Source organism: Amphiprion ocellaris, chromosome 19 (assembly GCF_022539595.1).
Source record: "Amphiprion ocellaris isolate individual 3 ecotype Okinawa chromosome 19, ASM2253959v1, whole genome shotgun sequence".
Lineage (NCBI taxonomy): Eukaryota > Metazoa > Chordata > Actinopteri > Pomacentridae > Amphiprion > Amphiprion ocellaris.
This window is the reverse complement of record NC_072784.1, coordinates 21,248,037-21,264,257: the sequence shown is the minus strand read 5'-3', so window position 1 is coordinate 21,264,257 and position 16,221 is coordinate 21,248,037. Positions and strand designations below refer to the sequence as shown.

Here is a 16,221-nt window from a genome sequence, read left to right as displayed (position 1 = left end):
AACTAGTAACATTGCATTTTAAACTACTGTTTATCAAACAACATATAGAATCACTGCCCTCAAGTGATACGAATGAGGAACTGCAACATTAAATCTTAATCATTATTAATAGTAATAATAACACATGATTTGATAGAAATTTCTCTATTCTAAATTGTAAAAACACAAGATAGTCTCAGAAGTTTATGTGCCCAAACCATTTTGTTTTTCAAATCATAAATTTCACATCTGCTCCTGCTTCCTCCCACTGTCCAAAAACATGCTCAATGTAAATGCTACCTCTAAATTGTCTGTTGGTGTGAATGCGAGTGTGATTGACTGTGATAGGCTAAATCAGCTGGTGTAGACTCCAGCGCCCCTGATGAGGAATAAAGTGTATAGATACCAGATGGATTTATCCTCTACTGACTCCTAAGCAGTGCCTTGCTTAACTGCACTTTCACAGTAATTGCTGGAATTTTGAAGCCTCCACATTCCTGACACTTTGTAGTATTGACAACAATTTTGAAGACGAGAAACTAATTTATCGATTAGTTGTTTTCCATAGTCAGATTACAAGAAAAGTAGTTTTTCCATTCTGTTAGCCCAAGTGCGTTTGTATAGCACAATATCAGTTTTTGAAAATTTGTATTATATATATGTATGTATAAAATACAAATATAAATATATATACTGTGATGACCGTCCACCCGTGTTCCCATCTTGGGTCGTCAGCTGATTGAGCCACACCTGGGATCAAGTTGCTCAGCTGAATATAATCTCTCTCAATTCCATTCCAGCTCTCTGACAGGAGCTGCTCTTCTCCAAGAGCACCAGCAGCATGATTTTTGGGTTTCTGTTTGGTGTTGTTAATGCATAGTTTTGGGTGTTTTGTGTTAAAATTAAGCCATTTTTTTAGTCACCACACGGGTATTGTCTCCCTGTTTTGAGCCAAGCAGTAACAATGTTAACACATATTTCCTTCATATTTGAGCATTTGAATGGTAAAGTAGACACACACTCAAATCTGGAACAAAGAGAACTTTATTGTACACAAAATATTGACCTCAAACAGCTGGAGAAGTTGCATTTTGTGGTGGCTGGTTATTTAAGTGGTTCCATTTATGAATGTCCCACTAAATGTTGGTGCACAGGATTCACTAGTGTATAGGTTCAAACTAGGATCTAGATGTACCGCGAGGTGTTTTTTCAGATTACAGTTCTTTGTGAAACCTTTGCCACATTTGATGCAAACAAAAGGTTTTTCTCCAGTGTGTGTGCGCTGATGCATATCGAGGGTGCATTTCTGAATAAAGCCCTTTCCACAAATAGGACAACGGTACGGCTTCTCCCCCGTGTGCGTGCGCTGATGTGTATAAAGGTGGCCTTTTTGTGCATATCGCTTTCCACACAGCGTACACCGGAAAGGTTTCTCACCTGTGTGGCTTCTCTGGTGTATTTCAAGCTGACTAAAGCATCTGAAGCTCTTGCCGCATTGCAAGCAGCCGAACCTTTTCGCAGCCGAGTTCCTCAAGCTGTGAAACTTCATGTTCCTGAGTACACTTAAGCTTTGGGAGGCCACATTTTGACCCAAGCTTTTCCCAGCTTCTACATTTGCATGTGGAGGTGTAATCTGTGGGTTCCAGTGCGTTTCCCTTCGTCCTCGTTCAGCGAGAGACAGCTGGGTTCTCAGAGTCGCAAAGCTATCGGTGAACAGAGGCTGCTGGTGTTCGGCGATGGGTTTGGGATGCTGAATCAAATCTGGACTCTTCTGGGTGTCTGTGACTGCTTCCCTTCCTGCTGACAGCAGAGAAACATGCCAAAATTCAGAAATCATGTTGGTCCTGATAGCTGAATGCACAAATTGAATTAACTGATCTCAAAACAAAGTTGTTCTTTACAGTACTATGTGGTGCTACTGGATTTATGATACATAAAGAGCATCAATTATGACCAGCATGAAGGTACCTTAGCAATAGCTGTCTTAACTTATGGTTACTCAAGATCCACTTATAATGCAAGAATGTTTTGTCGTGGCTCAGAATGTGTATGTAAACATATATACATTGTTGTGCAGCCAAATGTAATACTTACTGTTTTCGCTTGTCCTTGCTTGGTCAGTGTTTCCGTTATCCACCTCTGGCTGCTCTTCCTTTACCACTATCAGTGCAGGCTGTTCTTTCAGTGGGTTTGGAAGCTAATGAGGAATGAAGTTTAAATGAATTGCATGTGTTACAAATGCAGGAGAAGCCACTGCAACATTAATGAAACCACACAAGAGTTTAAAAGAGACTGCAGAAAGAAGGAAAGGAAATGGAAGAGGTCTGGTTTACATGTGTTTTATGGAATTTGGAAAGATGCTATGAAAAAGTATCAAACTGCAGTTAAAGAAGCTAGAGCAGCCACTTTTTTCTAAGTTGATTTTAGCAAACCATTCTAATCCCAGATTTTTACTCAAAACAATAAGATCTCTTATTGCCCCCTCCTCCTGTCATTTTATCAATCCCTCTCAAGAAACCCGTGAAACATTTTTGCAGTTTTTTACTGACAAAGTTAATGACATCAGGCAATCGATTATCCAACCTGATGTTCTTTTATCTTCTACGTGGCACATTTTTTCATATTTCAACAATTTTAGAGCTGTTTCTTTATCCCACATAATCAACGTCATAAATAAGATGAAACCAACCTCATGCAGCCTCGAGAGCATTCCCACAACATTTCTTAAAGAGATTATTGACACTGTTGGGCCCCGCATTTTATCGATTATTAACAGTTCCCTTTTAAGTGGTTGTTTCCCCTCCTGCTTTTAAACATGCTGTGGTCCAACCCCTTCTTAAGAAACCCAACCTTGACCCCTCTGTTCTTAACAATTTTAGACCGATCCCCAAACTTCCATTTTGATCCAAAGTTTTAGAGAAAGTAGTTTCTACCCAGCTTTTATCATTTATGTGCCATAATGACATCTTTGACAACTCCAAATCTGAAATCATACATTCAACCCTCCAAATCCCAACAGCAGCCTCACCACCAATATCCTCGGTCCACTATCCACAAATGTAAATGTCCTATTTGATTCTGACCTCAGTTTCACGCCCCACATCAACAAAGTCATCCAATCCTGCTTTCTCCAGATAAGAACCATTGCCAAAATCAAATCAATCCTCCCTCGGTCAGACCTTGAAAAAAAATCATCCTTGCCCTCATTTTTTCCCGTCTTGATTACTGCAACTCCCTTTTATCGGGCATTCCACAAAAATCCCTCTCCCGCCTCCAACTGGTCCAGAACACAGCAGCTAGGCTTCTTACTGGTTTTAACAGACGACATCACATCTCCTCTATTCTAACTCCCCTCCACTGGCTCCCTGTTCATTGTAGAATTAATGTTAAGAGTTTACTGATCACTTTTAAAGCTTACCAGGGCCGTGTGCCTGGCTATATTTTAGACATGCTAACCCCGTACATCCCCTTGTGCAGCCTTAGATCCTCGGGTGGGTCGTTCCAAAGTCGAGGCTTAAATCCAAGAGTGACCGAGCTTCTCCATCAGGGCCCCTCGGCTTTGGAACGACCTGCCTGATGAGATAAGGCTCATCGAATCAGTAAATTCTTTTAAATCACTTCTTAAAACCCACTTTTATAGACTCGCCTTGCAGTAAAGTTCTCTTTTATTTCTCGTTTATCACTATGTTCTACCTATCAAAGCACTTTGTAAATGTTCTTCTGAAAGGCGCTATAAAAATAAAGTTATTGTTATTAGTATGATTAGTATGATACTTTCTTTAAATTTGAAAAAAATCACTGAGGGCTAGCTCTTTTTCACAATGATGTGAGTAACAGTTAAATTTTACTTTAAAGGATGCAACAGATAAAGAGACACGAAGTCTGGTAAAACAAGATACAAATAGAGTTAAGATGAAATCATGAATTCAAATTGGCCAGGCTTAGTGCACACTTACCTCAGCTGCAGCATGCTCTTCTCCTTGATGCAAGCCACTCATCTCAGTGGAGCAACTTAGACTTTCCCATGGAGTTTCACTAGGGATGCAACACACTAAGATTAAATACACCAAGGAGTGGCAAAGGCAGTATAGGTCATGACGTAGATGAATTTATGATGCCAACACAACACAGACACTCAATCTACCAACAACGTGAACACAGGGATCAGCGAGGATACCTTTTTATTGCAGGTACTGTCCTGTCAGGCTCCACTAAAAGGTTTTCTGAAGTGTCCCTCACCACTGAACATGCCGATCCTGCGTCCTGTCTGCCTCCTTGTGCGATATAAAGCAGTTTCTCCATCAGCTGCAGTTTCTCTGTGAGCGAGGCGATTTCGTTGCGCCCTCGAGTTATCTCTATTTTCAGCATCTTCGACTCGATCTCCACCAGTTTGCTTATTTCCATCACAGCTGTTTTGGATAACGCGTCCATGATGGAGACGAGCTGTGCTTGGAAAGAAAAGACTGTCGACATGATTGGTTGTTCTTTTTTATTCCTGTTCTGTTGGTTTCTGACACACACGAGATTCACCCAAATGAGTTGCTGCAGCCAAAGAGTCTTTGTGATCACTGTGAAATATAGTTGCGATAAAACACACTAGAGGAGCTGTGTGAGTATGCCTGCAACATACGCACGAACGTCCCTTCAAAACTCGAGTAGCATGTAGCAAAACTCAAGTGGTTGTGTTGGACACAGTGTTTCCATCTAGCGGCCAGGAGGAAGCACCGCAATCATACACACTGAATCGAGCGGTTTATTAATAAATCTTCATCTGTTGACATCAAAATTCATCGAAGTTTTGTGAAAGCAACTAAATTATCCGCGGGGATTTGTTTTTTTTTTTTTAACATCCATTTTATCTTGCTAGCCGATAAGCTAACTTCTCCAGGTAGCGGTTGCTTCTTGGTCGAAGACTACATTGACCAGAATGCAGTGCGGTCCAATCCAGACTTTGATTGGCTGTTGAAAACGCGTTTCAGGAAGTAGCTGAACTGCATTTGCCGACTGAAAATCCTCATGACAAGCTGTTGTCGAGATTCCAACTGCTAGGTAAGAGAACTTCATTATTCAAAAAATATACTGTTAAAACTTACGAGTCTGTAGAGTTCAAAATGTCAAGAAGTAAGCGTCCTTTCTTCTCCTTAGCTCCAAAAGATGCTAATGCATTATCCTGTTGTGATTAGTAGCTTAAGTCTCCAGTCCTCCTTTTGAACTGTCCCAGTGCAACTGCAGGAGTATTTTTTTTTCCAGTTAAGTTAAAATAACTTAAAAGAATGGCTTTAATATATCAGCACAAGAAGTTTGGATAATTTATTGCAAGATTTACTATAGAATATTTGCAGACATCATGATGACTTGCAGAAATGTTTGGTAATTGACTTCCTTATCTGTTGCTTAATTCTTTTCTGTTCTACCTTGGCAGTCCCTCCCACACAGTGCTCTCATGGCTGGAAGAAGAGTTGTTGTATTCCCCTCTTCAGCAGAGCTTGGCCCAGTGCTGGCCCAGCTGGTGACGTCACGGGCTGAGAAGGCCATCTCTGCTCATGGCAGGTTCACCCTGGGCCTGTCAGGAGGAAGCCTCGTGTCCATGCTCAGCAAGGAGCTCCTCGCCTTGCCAGAGCTGGACTGCAGCAAGTGGGTGGTCGGCTTCTGTGACGAGCGACTGGTTTCCTTCGATGATCCAGAGAGCACCTACGGACTGTACAAGGTACCCGTGCAGCAAAGTTTGCTTTATGACATTGTGTTTACAATAATGCACCATATAATATTTTTTTGAAATTCTATCCGTTATTCTTTTTTACATACACTACCATTCAAAAGTTTGAGGTCACTCAGGCAATTGCAAGTTTCCATGAAAACTCACACTTGTATTCATGTGCTAACATATTTGCACAAGGGTTTTTTAATCATCAATTAGCCTTTCAACACCATTAGCTAACACAATGTAGCATTAGAAGACAGGAGTGATGGCTGCTGGAAATGGGCCTCTGTACTCCTATGTAGATATTCCATTAAAAATCTGCCGTTTCCAGCTAGAATAGTCATTTACCACATTAACAATGTCTAGACTGGATTTCTGATTTATTTAATGCTAACTACATTGAAAAAAATCTGCATTTCTAAGTGAACTCAAAGTTTTGAACGGTAGTGTAAGTGAATAAGTATTTGTTCCACACAACAAAATGGACCAATCAAGTATGCACCATGTTGGAAATGATGATGGGCAGATCAGGAGTTGGGTCATAGACCAGAAATCACAAGTCAGCAATGAGTCCAACATCTTCAAAAGCATCAGAGGTTGTCGACATCAGCTTGCAGAGTATGGTCAGATTTTCACACCATGGTAGTAGTGGCTCAGTGGTTGAGGCTACTTTGGGCTACTGATTAGAAGGTTGGAGGTTCAAGCCCCCAGCACGCTGAGTCCATGAGCAAGGCCCTTAACTCTATCTGCCCCAGTGGCGCCTTGGTGTGGCTGACCTTGCGCCCTGACCCGTTCTTACTGGGATATGTGAAAACATAATTTCCCCTTGTATAAAAAATAGCTGTCTGATTGGCATTGTTGATTTTCAAGGGTTTGGCTACAACCATAGCTGTAACATTCTAGCAGCCAACAGACCGTTCTTGTATTTGTCTTGTCATCTGTGGCACTCTGTGATGAAAATACAGCTGGCATTGTAAGGTGACCTGACTCTGGTGTCAATTTACTCAGTGGTCAAGTTAGTCACAGCTGAACAGATAACTTTAACCATTTTCTAATCAAAACAATAGAAATGAGATTTAAAATGCTCTTTGAAGTCAGAAAAGAAGCTCCTTTTCATGCTGTGTTTCTATTTTTGTCAAGTGTATTATTAGAATAAAATATGGCACTTTTCTTCCTCTCCAGAATCAATTGTTTTCCAAAGTCAACATCCCTGATAGTGGGATTCTAAGCATCGACCCGTCTTTGCCAGTGAACGAATGTGCTGAGGATTATTCCCGCAAACTGAAAGAGGTATAGTTCAATCACAGGCTTTTAGATTTTAGCACTTGTGGAATTTTTACAATATTGTTTTGCTACTTTCAAACACGCAGACCTTCCCAGATGGCAATTTCCCTGTGTTTGACCTGTTACTGTTGGGTATGGGGCCAGATGGACACACTTGCTCCCTCTTCCCAGACCACCCTCTTCTGGAGGTGAGGGGAAATTGTCTCTTCTACAATACATTTCTGCACACAGGATTATAGCTTTTTAGGAACGAATGTTTCACATTTCTTTGAAAAGCTCATGTTTCTTATACTTTGTACCATCGCTGTATCGTTATGATCCTAAAAACATAATTCCATGTCTGGATGTTGAATCACATTCAACAATGGTACTAATTTAGGACTGTATAAATTTGCCACTGGTCATTAAGTTGTCAGGCTTTGGGCATTCTGCAAATGTTTCTTTAAATATTACCTTTCTACTGCAGATGGCATATAAAACGCATTATTTAATTTAGTTCTGTCAGGGCTACTATTTAAGGAGACTTGTCTGAGCTGGGATGTGGTTTGCTAGTTTCAATGAACAGTGTGTTTTTCTGTCCTGTCATTTCTCTAGACTATGTATGGATGATTGATGGGTTTCAATTTGGGCACAACTTTACAGTCTTCACTGTTGTCCCCTGTTGCATTTCTGTGAGAAAACCTCCCTCATGTAACATTTTAGATTTGAAAGTATAGTCTTTGGCTGTGGTTCTCACCTTGGTACTTTTTGGTGATATGATAAACGATGCAGTTTGGGTGTACCCCATATTCAGGAAACCAAGAAGATTGTGGCCCCTATCAGCGACTCTCCCAAACCACCACCACAGCGTGTAACTATGACTCTCCCAGTGGTGAACTCTGCACGCTGTGTGGCTTTTGTATCAACAGGAGGAAGCAAAGCAACCGTTTTGAAGGTAATGTTTCAAGAGTTTTCACAAAAGACGCACATTCCAAAGTCAGAATTTAATATCCCTGTTATTTCCATAACACAATGAATCAGCTTAGACGAGGTGCACACACAGAAACCATTAAATACAAGATAAAACAGAGCAAGGAAAAATGTCAGTAAGCACTTTGGGTCCAATCACTTGATGCAATAAGTGGTTAAAAATGGAGTGGGATCAGTAAACCAAACAGAAGAATGGGACTAAAATGAAATCCAAATATGTGGGGGGAAAAAAGAGACTAATATGGGCACAAATGGCAGGAGAGATACAGTTCATATTCCTATTGTATTTTAACACCGTCACCATTTTCTTTCAGGAAGTGTTGGAGGGGAGAGAGGGTTCAGCATTTCCAGCCGCCCGTGTTGTCCCAACCAGTGGCGAGCTGTTCTGGCTTGTTGACGACCCCGCGGCTGCCTCCTTAACTATCCAGGTAGAGAGGCCAAGCTCAGGGGCCAAACTGTAGAGCTGGCGGCCTAATAAAGGCAGAAGGTCGACACTGTTTGAAAACCTTGAATGAAGACACTGGAAAATAGTGCAGGACATTCCTACATAGGTCAGATAGTGGGTTAAGATACAGAGATGAACCAAAAAAAAGTAAAAACAACTTGCGATAAAGCACTTATTGTAACTTTGGTTTGTGAGAGGTCAAGTAAGATTTAAGTCAACTTCCACACAAAAGAAGCTAATCATTATTTAGTTGTGCAACAAGTAAAGGTAGAGAACAGGAAACATGCATTTTATATACACTGAGAAGGAACTTTGTACTGAAATCACGTTGCTTTCAGCATTTTTGTGTGAGTGTTTCTCTGTCTTAAAATATGACTGGAGGGAGGCTTTATTTTTTAATTTTGTTTTTATTAACCCGACCAAGTTACTTTATTGTAAAACCAGAGTCTTCACATCCTTTTGTAACATTTCAAATAAAGTCATTTACCTTTGACACTAAAAAATAGCGTCCATTTGTAACTTTGTTGCCGAAAACAATATAATATTAATCTATAACGGTTAACAATTTAAAAATAACGTGTGAATTGAACATTTGCCTTTCGTGTCCGCTGCCAGCCTGATAGCCCATCCCCTTTAAGATCCAAGCACATCCCATCCCTTTAAAGCTCAACTCGCTGCTGTCACATCAGGAGCTGCTGTGAGGACTTTCCTAATGTGTGATGACCGCGCACAGCAAACGGGCAACTTTTCTATAGCTCATCTCGAGTTGCAGCACCGATCCGTTCCTATATCGTCTCACATTTGGTCATTTATTAGACGCGATGCTCGGGCTGGCCGGCCTGCTCCTCTCGCTCCTGTCCTGCTGCTCTCCTGCTCGGGGATATTTCGCGGAGGAGCGCTGGAGCCCCGAGTCTCCTCTCCTCGCTCCTCGGATCCTGGTCGCCCTGATTTGTAGAAACTCCGAGCACTCCTTGCCGTATTTCCTGGGTACCATCGAGCGCCTCAACTACCCCAAAGACCGCATGGCTCTGTGGTGAGTTGTCAGTAAAACCCTGCAGGTTCCGTTTGATTTTAACCCAAACATTTCTTTTTCCTAAGAAGCCACATGCGTCAGATCGTGCTGCAGATTTGCAAAGAAGGGTAGGGGAAAAGGGGGTGGACCTGCAGAGATTGACGGGGTAACAAAAATGGCTTTTGGAAGCAAAGCCAAGTTCTGTTTGCGCACGGTAGCCTGCATACTTTCCGGGTTAAAATCCATCCGACAAATCTCAACAAGCAGGATCACTAGCGCTAAGGGCAGATCAGTTGTGTTAAAGCAACCTTAAATAGCAGCTGTTTCATTGTTGGGCAGAGGTTGGGGACAGAGGTGAGCACATCTGGACACTGAGGAGCCGTGCGTCGCATTGATCTGTATACGTGGACGGGAGGGGACTCTATGAATTATCATACACACTCTCCACGGGATTTCTACGTCCACACACGTAGCTTTCTTCCACTAAGCTCCTCAGTTATTGATTACATGATCATCATATACACTAGATCCATTTTCGATTCAGACCTCAGTGTAGCCCCATTTGTGAAGAGTTTTCATGGCACTATTAGGTGTGAAAGCAACTAAACGCCTCTTAAGGACATTGTGCATAATTCACGTTCATTCTGTGTGAGGAAAAAAAAATGTCACAGTTCAGTTGGCTTATGCAAGGGAAAGGGCAATGTTAAATATTCACTCTTCACGCTAAATGATTCTGGAAACTAGAAGCTGGTTGTGTTAAACCAGCTAAACACATGTTTCTGTAGGCTTTTGCACCCCATCTGTTAGGATTCGTGACAGACAATTGCCTAATAGCCGTGCAAATATATGCTATAAACATTTTAAACATGTGTCTGCCATGCTCAGGCAAACGCCAAGGGAAGTGAAAGGGAGGTGTTTGTCCCACAATAACTAAACAACATGCTCCAACAGCCCACTCGCATTTGCTCCTTCAGCTCTGCGCAGCTTGCATTACTGCCTGAAGGACTTGGGAGAGTTTCTTTTCACTCACCACCTTGATGAACAAGTTTAATGAGGACCTTTATATAACTGAATATTTTTTTCTTTTCTGCCTAGTAGCTATAACACTCTTCTGTAAATATGTTGGCGGTAATGGTAGTTTTGTTTAACATGCTCTGCAAGCAGGAAAATGCAGTTGTGGAAAATGCAAACAACTGTGTCAAGTTGTAAACACTACGACAAGTTGTATGCATTTTGTTAGAGCGCTTTGCAGCTGTTTGCAAGTAAGCCAAAGCCTCCAAATTAGGACTGGGGAAAATGGTCAATTAAATCTTTAGTAACTGCATTTAGCTCTGCATTTTTGCTGCGCTTCCACCAAAAATAGATCAGATCAGAATATGACACACCACTTACAGATGTACACTACTGTTCAAAAGTCTGGGGTCACTTAGAAATGTCCTTATTTTTTGAAAGAAAAGCATTTTTTTTTCAATGAAGATAACATTACATGAATCAGAAATACTATCTAGACTTTGTTAATATGGTAAATGACTATTCTAGCTGGAAATTTTTAATGGAATATCTCCATAGGGGTACAGAGGCCCATTTCCAGCAGCCATCACTCCTGTGTTCTAATGCTACATTGTGTTAGCTAATGGTGTTGAAAGGCTAATTGATGATTAGAAAACCCTTGTGCAATTATGTTAGCACATGAATAAAAGTGTGAGTTTTCATAGAGAACATGCAATTACCTAGGTGATCCCAAACTTTTGAACGGTAGTGTATGTCTAGATAGTTCAAATATATGCCTTAGTAAATATTAGTTTTATCTGAACATGAACAGGAAAAATCAGTGTGATTCCAAGTCTGAGGAACTGGAAGGTTGGACAGCAGGATTGTAGGAAGAAATAGTTTAGCACGGAGCTGCAGTGTTCTCACAGAACTGTGGGAAATCCTTTAAAAGAATCCATCTTGTCTGTCGAACACATGAGGAAAACACAAACGCAGCTGGCTGTAGGGCAGATGTTCTTTCTGCAGAAGAGTCTGCTGACCTACATGGCTGGCTAGCTGATGTTGTCGCATATTTACAGAAAGAGGGATTAAGGCAAACAGAACAAAGTGTGACTTGATTTCATCCATTTGCAGAATTTAGTCTGACATGCAGGCAGCCTAACTTGGGTTCACTTACCTTACACATGGCTTCAGAAGGTTTATATGATCCAGGCTACTTCTTTAATGTTGTTTCTTTTGCGTTATTGTTATCCTTTTCCGATTTCCTGCTCACTCCTCAAATTCAGAGATATTCCACTGAAGTGATACCAACTAGAGGTACAGTGTTTTTGTTTTCGCATGTTGGTATCAATAACACTTGTGTCAGTTCCCACAGCTGCAGACAAAGAGTTTACAATATGTGAACACAGGACTGTTGTTATTGGAGTCGCGGTTTTGTCTTACAGCTCTGGTCTCAACTTGAACTGGTCTGGCACAAGTTCTACATTCAACCATTGTTACCTTTTTCTCCTTTCTTTTGGTCTTGGTTGTTGATTATGTTCAGTCGCCCTGATGTTGAATGGGGTTCATTCTAATCAGTTATTGTTGCTACATGTTGACAGGGTAGCTACTGATCACAATGAGGACAACACTACAGACATTCTGCGGGACTGGCTTGTAAAGGTGCAAAACCTTTACCATTACGTGGAGTGGCGACCAAAAGAGGAACCCAGGTTGGTCACTCACTAAAGTTTCTGGTGAACTTGTGCGCTTGGGCTCGCAAAGCCGATAAAATCAGACTGATTAATATCAAAATGTCTTTTGTAGACGCTACGCAGATGAGGACGGTCCGAAGCAGTGGACAGATCTCCGCTATGAGCATGTTATGAAGCTTCGGCAAGTAGCGCTGGAGTCTGCCCGTGAAATGTGGGCAGACTACTTTATGGTAAGTTAACAGTAAAAAAAGAGAAAGCTGAACAACACTGAAAATGTTTCCATTTTAAGTATTGAGCCAGTGCTTCAAAGCGTGCTATTTTTAATCATTCAATAATGTAAGGATAAGCACATCTCAAGTCCAAGGCTCCACCACAAGTGCAATTTAAAAGAAACACAGGGTTTTGAAAATTGGCCCAGTTACACTTTGCCTCTTATGGTTGAAGTTTATCTTCTGGTCTCGTTCATCTGGATCCTTAAACTATAAAAGCAGCTCATTTCTGTTTGTATTCCACAGCCCAGCCCACATTGTCTTGCTTCAGTGGGGTATAATTTTGAAATGAAATACATCCATAATTTTGTGCTCTCAGTTTTACTTCTTAGCTTTCTCTTAGAAAGAATTGCAATAATAATGTGGGTTTTTTAACCATTCCGTTTTAGTGCCCCATTTAACCTTCATGACCTGTAAAGCAGTTCTTCTGGCGATTTTTAAGTGACCAGCTGGCATTTTACATGTACACTTCTGTGGCTCTTCACGTCACATTTCACAGCTTTTCTTCTAATTTTTCTGCTCTCCCTTGTGTAGCTGGTGGACTGTGATAACCTCCTCACCAATCCCGATGTGCTCTGGAAGCTCATGAAAGAGAACAAGACTATTATTGCTCCAATGCTTGAGTCCCGTGCGGCCTATTCAAACTTCTGGTGTGGAATGACCTCCCAGGTACTACCATGACACCTTGGTCTACCTGCTTGTGTGTGCCAAGTGTTTTCAAAAAGCTTGATTTTCGCAAAAACTCTGACATTCTGCCTGCACTCAAATGTTATTCAACTCTCCTCCTGCAGGGCTACTATAAGCGGACTCCTGCCTACATACCTATTAGAAGGCAGATGCGGAAGGGCTGTTTTGCTGTTCCCATGGTCCACTCCACATTCCTGATAGACCTCAGGAAAGAGGCATCCAGACAGTTGGCCTTTCACCCACCACACCCAGAATACAGCTGGGCATTTGATGACATCATTGTGTTTGCATATTCTGCTCGGATGGCAGGTATTTGACAGTTTGGCACTTAGACCTTAGATCTAAAGATGTTACCCTCCTGGCTGTAAACTTTTTAATCTAAATAATATATCTCCAGGTTAACGTCTTCTTTCCACAGATGTTCAGATGTTTGTATGTAACAAGGAGACCTATGGTTACTTCCCTGTGCCATTACGCTCACACAGTACTTTGCAAGATGAAACCGACAGCTTCTTGCACTCCCTGTTAGAAGTTAACGGTGAGTAGCTTCATTCGGAGTGAGGAGTTTACTCCCTGTTTTCCTCTGGCTTCAAGTCTTCATTCTACTTCTTGCTGCTCCATCTAATGATTACTTTCAGCATGGGTTTCTGTATATCATTTATACCATTTCTGCATCCATCTTCCCTCTAACTGTGTAGTGCGAAATGCCCCAGTGATGCCTTCCAAACACATACGTGTTCCTAGAAAACAACCTGACAAACTGGGCTTTGATGAGGTGAGTAAAGAGTGACTTGAAGATGGAATCTGCAAAAATGGCCCTCTATCCATTTCTATTCTGAAAACCTTCCCCTATTGTTGAAGTCTGTAATTACACTGACTGGCTCCACTGGTGCCGTGTGTGCAGGTGTTCATGATAAACCTGCAAAGGCGGACCGACCGCCGAGAACGTATGCTGCGGACATTGTACGAGCAGGAGATTGCTTGTAAAGTCATTGCAGCTGTAGATGGAAAGTAAGTTCATTCTGTCTAATGAATGCTTTTATTTACAACTATGTCCCTTCTTACTGCCACCTTGTCGTATTTCTTCTTCTCTCTGTATTTCAGAGCGATGAACGTTAGTGAGGTTCATAGCATGGGCATCCATATGCTGCCTGGCTACAGTGACCCTTATCACGGTCGACCGCTAACAAAAGGAGAGCTGGGATGCTTCCTTTCTCACTATAACATCTGGAAAGAGGTGAAGCATAAGTGCATTGAAGCATTTGCAATCCAGATAGGTGGGTAACTTATTGCTAAATCTCTGTCTGGCCTCAGATTGTGGAGCGCCGCCTGCACACCTCTCTGGTGATTGAGGACGACCTGCGCTTTGAGGTTTTCTTCAAACGTCGTTTGATGAACTTGATGAGCGAGGTGGAGAATGAAGGACTGGATTGGGACCTCATGTGAGTTCCTACTAGATGTTTACCTTTACCACACTTCTCCTTAGTTTACAATTTCCTCTCACCTCTCCTTTCTGTTTCTTTCTTCCAGTTATATTGGTCGGAAGAGAATGCAAGTGGATCACCCAGAGAAAGCAGTGCCAAATATACATAACTTAGTGGAAGCAGACTATTCATATTGGACACTAGGCTATATGATGTCATTACAGGGCGCTGAGAAACTTTTGAAAGCAGAACCACTGAAGAAGATTTTGCCAGTGGATGAGTTTCTGCCTATCATGTACAATAAACACCCTGTGTAAGTGTTTTACTCAACTAGCACAAGTACACACACATGACATATACATCTGCTTTGGAATTGTTTGCTTTTCTTGACCTTGCTTTCTCGTCCTCAGGTCCGATTATATGGATCAGTTTGAAACCAGGGACCTGAAAGCATTTTCTGCAGAGCCTCTTCTTGTGTATCCAACACACTATACAGGTGACAAGGGCTACATCAGCGACACCGAGACCTCGACTGTGTGGGACAACGACAAAGTCCGCACTGACTGGGACAGAGCACGCTCAGGAAAAACTCGAGAGCAAGCTGAGATCAGCAGCGAAGCCCAGAACTCAGATGTGCTCCAGTCCCCTCTGGACAGTACAGCACGGGACGAGCTATAAGAAGAGTCAGAGCTTTGGAAAAATGTAAAGGTGCATGGGACAAACCACGTCAGTTTTTCAAATCATGTTCGATCCTTGACTATTTTGATTTTGCATCACAGCAGGGATGTGACATCAAGGTTTCTCAAAAAGATTTAATTTATCAGATGTGACGAGGTGAAACGGGATCGTGTGCATCTTATGTTTTCTTGGTAGTTTTTACTTAACAAAGGCACTAGACTTGCCATTTCAGATGGCATTTGCGGTACCCAAACTCTGTCTGTCATACAGAAATGAACATGCTTATCAGCGAAGAATGAAACTGGTGTTACATTTCAGTACACTCTGAAATACTTCTTAATGATTTCTCACCACTTCAGAGAAAATATACGGTTTAGCTACACTCCATATCGCTGAGCAAAATGGAAACATTTGTGTCATATTATTTACTTTTAATCTCAGTGGTGCTGTGTTTTAAATAATCATTAGCCAGACATGTAGATACATGTAGCAAAACGTTATCAAAGCAACAAAACACACATGCAACAGTTGGTGCTAACTCAAAATCCTAGATTTGCAGTAATACTGAAGGCGTTTACTAACTGCACTTTGTTGCTCCTGACTCAATTGTTGCCTCTTCGTGACTGTCATCAGACTAGTGCCACGTAATAGCTGTTGATATTGCTAGAAGTGAGACAAACCACTGTACACACCACACACGCTCTGGTTTGAGAAGAATATGGTTAAATGTTCCCTTTAAGTTCCCTTAGAAAGAACCCAACTGAACACATTCAAACACACTCTGGCCGTCATCTTAATCATTCTCAGATGAGTTAAGTCCGAATTTGAGCAATTTGAGCTTCATGAAAGGTTTACTACACAAGATAAGGTGTAAAGTCTGGATCATTGTGCTTTCCACAGCTTATTTATTCTGTCATGGTTTCCCCGTCACGTGGCCAGATCTGTGAAGAAGTTGATTTCTCTAGAGTACTGATACGAGCCATTCACCCACTGATTGTGCACAGAAATGTTAGCGGTGCATTGTGCCAATGAAAAATAAAATGTTTATTTTTAAATGGATGAAACTGTGATTGCTGATTGTGATTATTT

General features: G+C 41.5%; 3 protein-coding genes across 4 annotated transcripts; 2 read left to right on the top strand and 1 right to left on the bottom strand.

Annotated features, from left to right (window-relative positions):
- Positions 1–1,005: 1,005 nt before the first annotated feature.
- LOC111573666 (zinc finger protein 875-like) lies at positions 1,006–4,655 on the bottom strand. 2 transcript variants are annotated; one of them, XM_035951771.2, is made up of 4 exons: positions 4,157–4,655; positions 3,936–4,014; positions 2,074–2,176; positions 1,006–1,779 (listed from the first exon to the last, which is right to left on the bottom strand). In XM_035951771.2, exons 1-4 carry the CDS (start codon positions 4,450–4,452, stop codon positions 1,088–1,090), a joined length of 1,170 nt encoding a protein of 389 aa, XP_035807664.2. In that variant the 5' UTR covers positions 4,453–4,655; the 3' UTR covers positions 1,006–1,087. The 2 variants fall into 2 exon arrangements, with proteins under 2 accessions (XP_035807664.2, XP_035807665.2); XM_035951772.2 differs by having other exon boundaries at positions 1,006–1,776.
- Positions 4,656–4,869: 214 nt separating this feature from the next.
- Positions 4,870–8,881, top strand: pgls (6-phosphogluconolactonase). The gene is made up of 6 exons (XM_023277932.3): positions 4,870–5,028; positions 5,402–5,686; positions 6,863–6,970; positions 7,051–7,152; positions 7,758–7,898; positions 8,248–8,881. The coding sequence occupies exons 2-6, from the start codon at positions 5,423–5,425 to the stop codon at positions 8,392–8,394; spliced, it is 762 nt and encodes a 253-aa protein (XP_023133700.2). The 5' UTR covers positions 4,870–5,028; positions 5,402–5,422; the 3' UTR covers positions 8,395–8,881.
- Positions 8,882–9,029: 148 nt separating this feature from the next.
- colgalt1a (collagen beta(1-O)galactosyltransferase 1a) lies at positions 9,030–16,196 on the top strand. The gene is made up of 12 exons (XM_023277968.3): positions 9,030–9,411; positions 11,982–12,092; positions 12,187–12,304; positions 12,878–13,012; positions 13,135–13,339; positions 13,449–13,568; positions 13,729–13,805; positions 13,935–14,041; positions 14,135–14,267; positions 14,345–14,472; positions 14,561–14,767; positions 14,865–16,196. Exons 1-12 carry the CDS (start codon positions 9,200–9,202, stop codon positions 15,130–15,132), a joined length of 1,821 nt encoding a protein of 606 aa, XP_023133736.1. The 5' UTR covers positions 9,030–9,199; the 3' UTR covers positions 15,133–16,196.
- Positions 16,197–16,221: the final 25 nt, after the last annotated feature.

What these genes read in the sequence shown, in the direction of transcription:
- LOC111573666 (XM_035951771.2), bottom strand. Translation starts at nt 4,452, where the DNA reads ATGTCGACAGTCTTTTCTTTCCAAGCACAGCTCGTCTCCATCATGGAC. An exon ending in AAGAGCATGCTGCAGCTGAG is followed by an intron (nt 2,177 to 3,935) that starts GTAAGTGTGCAC and finishes ATTCCTCATTAG; the next exon opens with CTTCCAAACCCACTGAAAGA. An exon ending in AGCAAGGACAAGCGAAAACA is followed by an intron (nt 1,780 to 2,073) that starts GTAAGTATTACA and finishes CTCTGCTGTCAG; the next exon opens with CAGGAAGGGAAGCAGTCACA.
- pgls (XM_023277932.3), top strand. Translation starts at nt 5,423, where the DNA reads ATGGCTGGAAGAAGAGTTGTTGTATTCCCCTCTTCAGCAGAGCTTGGC. An exon ending in ATTCCCGCAAACTGAAAGAG is followed by an intron (nt 6,971 to 7,050) that starts GTATAGTTCAAT and finishes TCAAACACGCAG; the next exon opens with ACCTTCCCAGATGGCAATTT. An exon ending in CAGACCACCCTCTTCTGGAG is followed by an intron (nt 7,153 to 7,757) that starts GTGAGGGGAAAT and finishes CCCCATATTCAG; the next exon opens with GAAACCAAGAAGATTGTGGC.
- colgalt1a (XM_023277968.3), top strand. Translation starts at nt 9,200, where the DNA reads ATGCTCGGGCTGGCCGGCCTGCTCCTCTCGCTCCTGTCCTGCTGCTCT. An exon ending in TGTGGGCAGACTACTTTATG is followed by an intron (nt 12,305 to 12,877) that starts GTAAGTTAACAG and finishes TCCCTTGTGTAG; the next exon opens with CTGGTGGACTGTGATAACCT. An exon ending in ATATTCTGCTCGGATGGCAG is followed by an intron (nt 13,340 to 13,448) that starts GTATTTGACAGT and finishes TTCTTTCCACAG; the next exon opens with ATGTTCAGATGTTTGTATGT.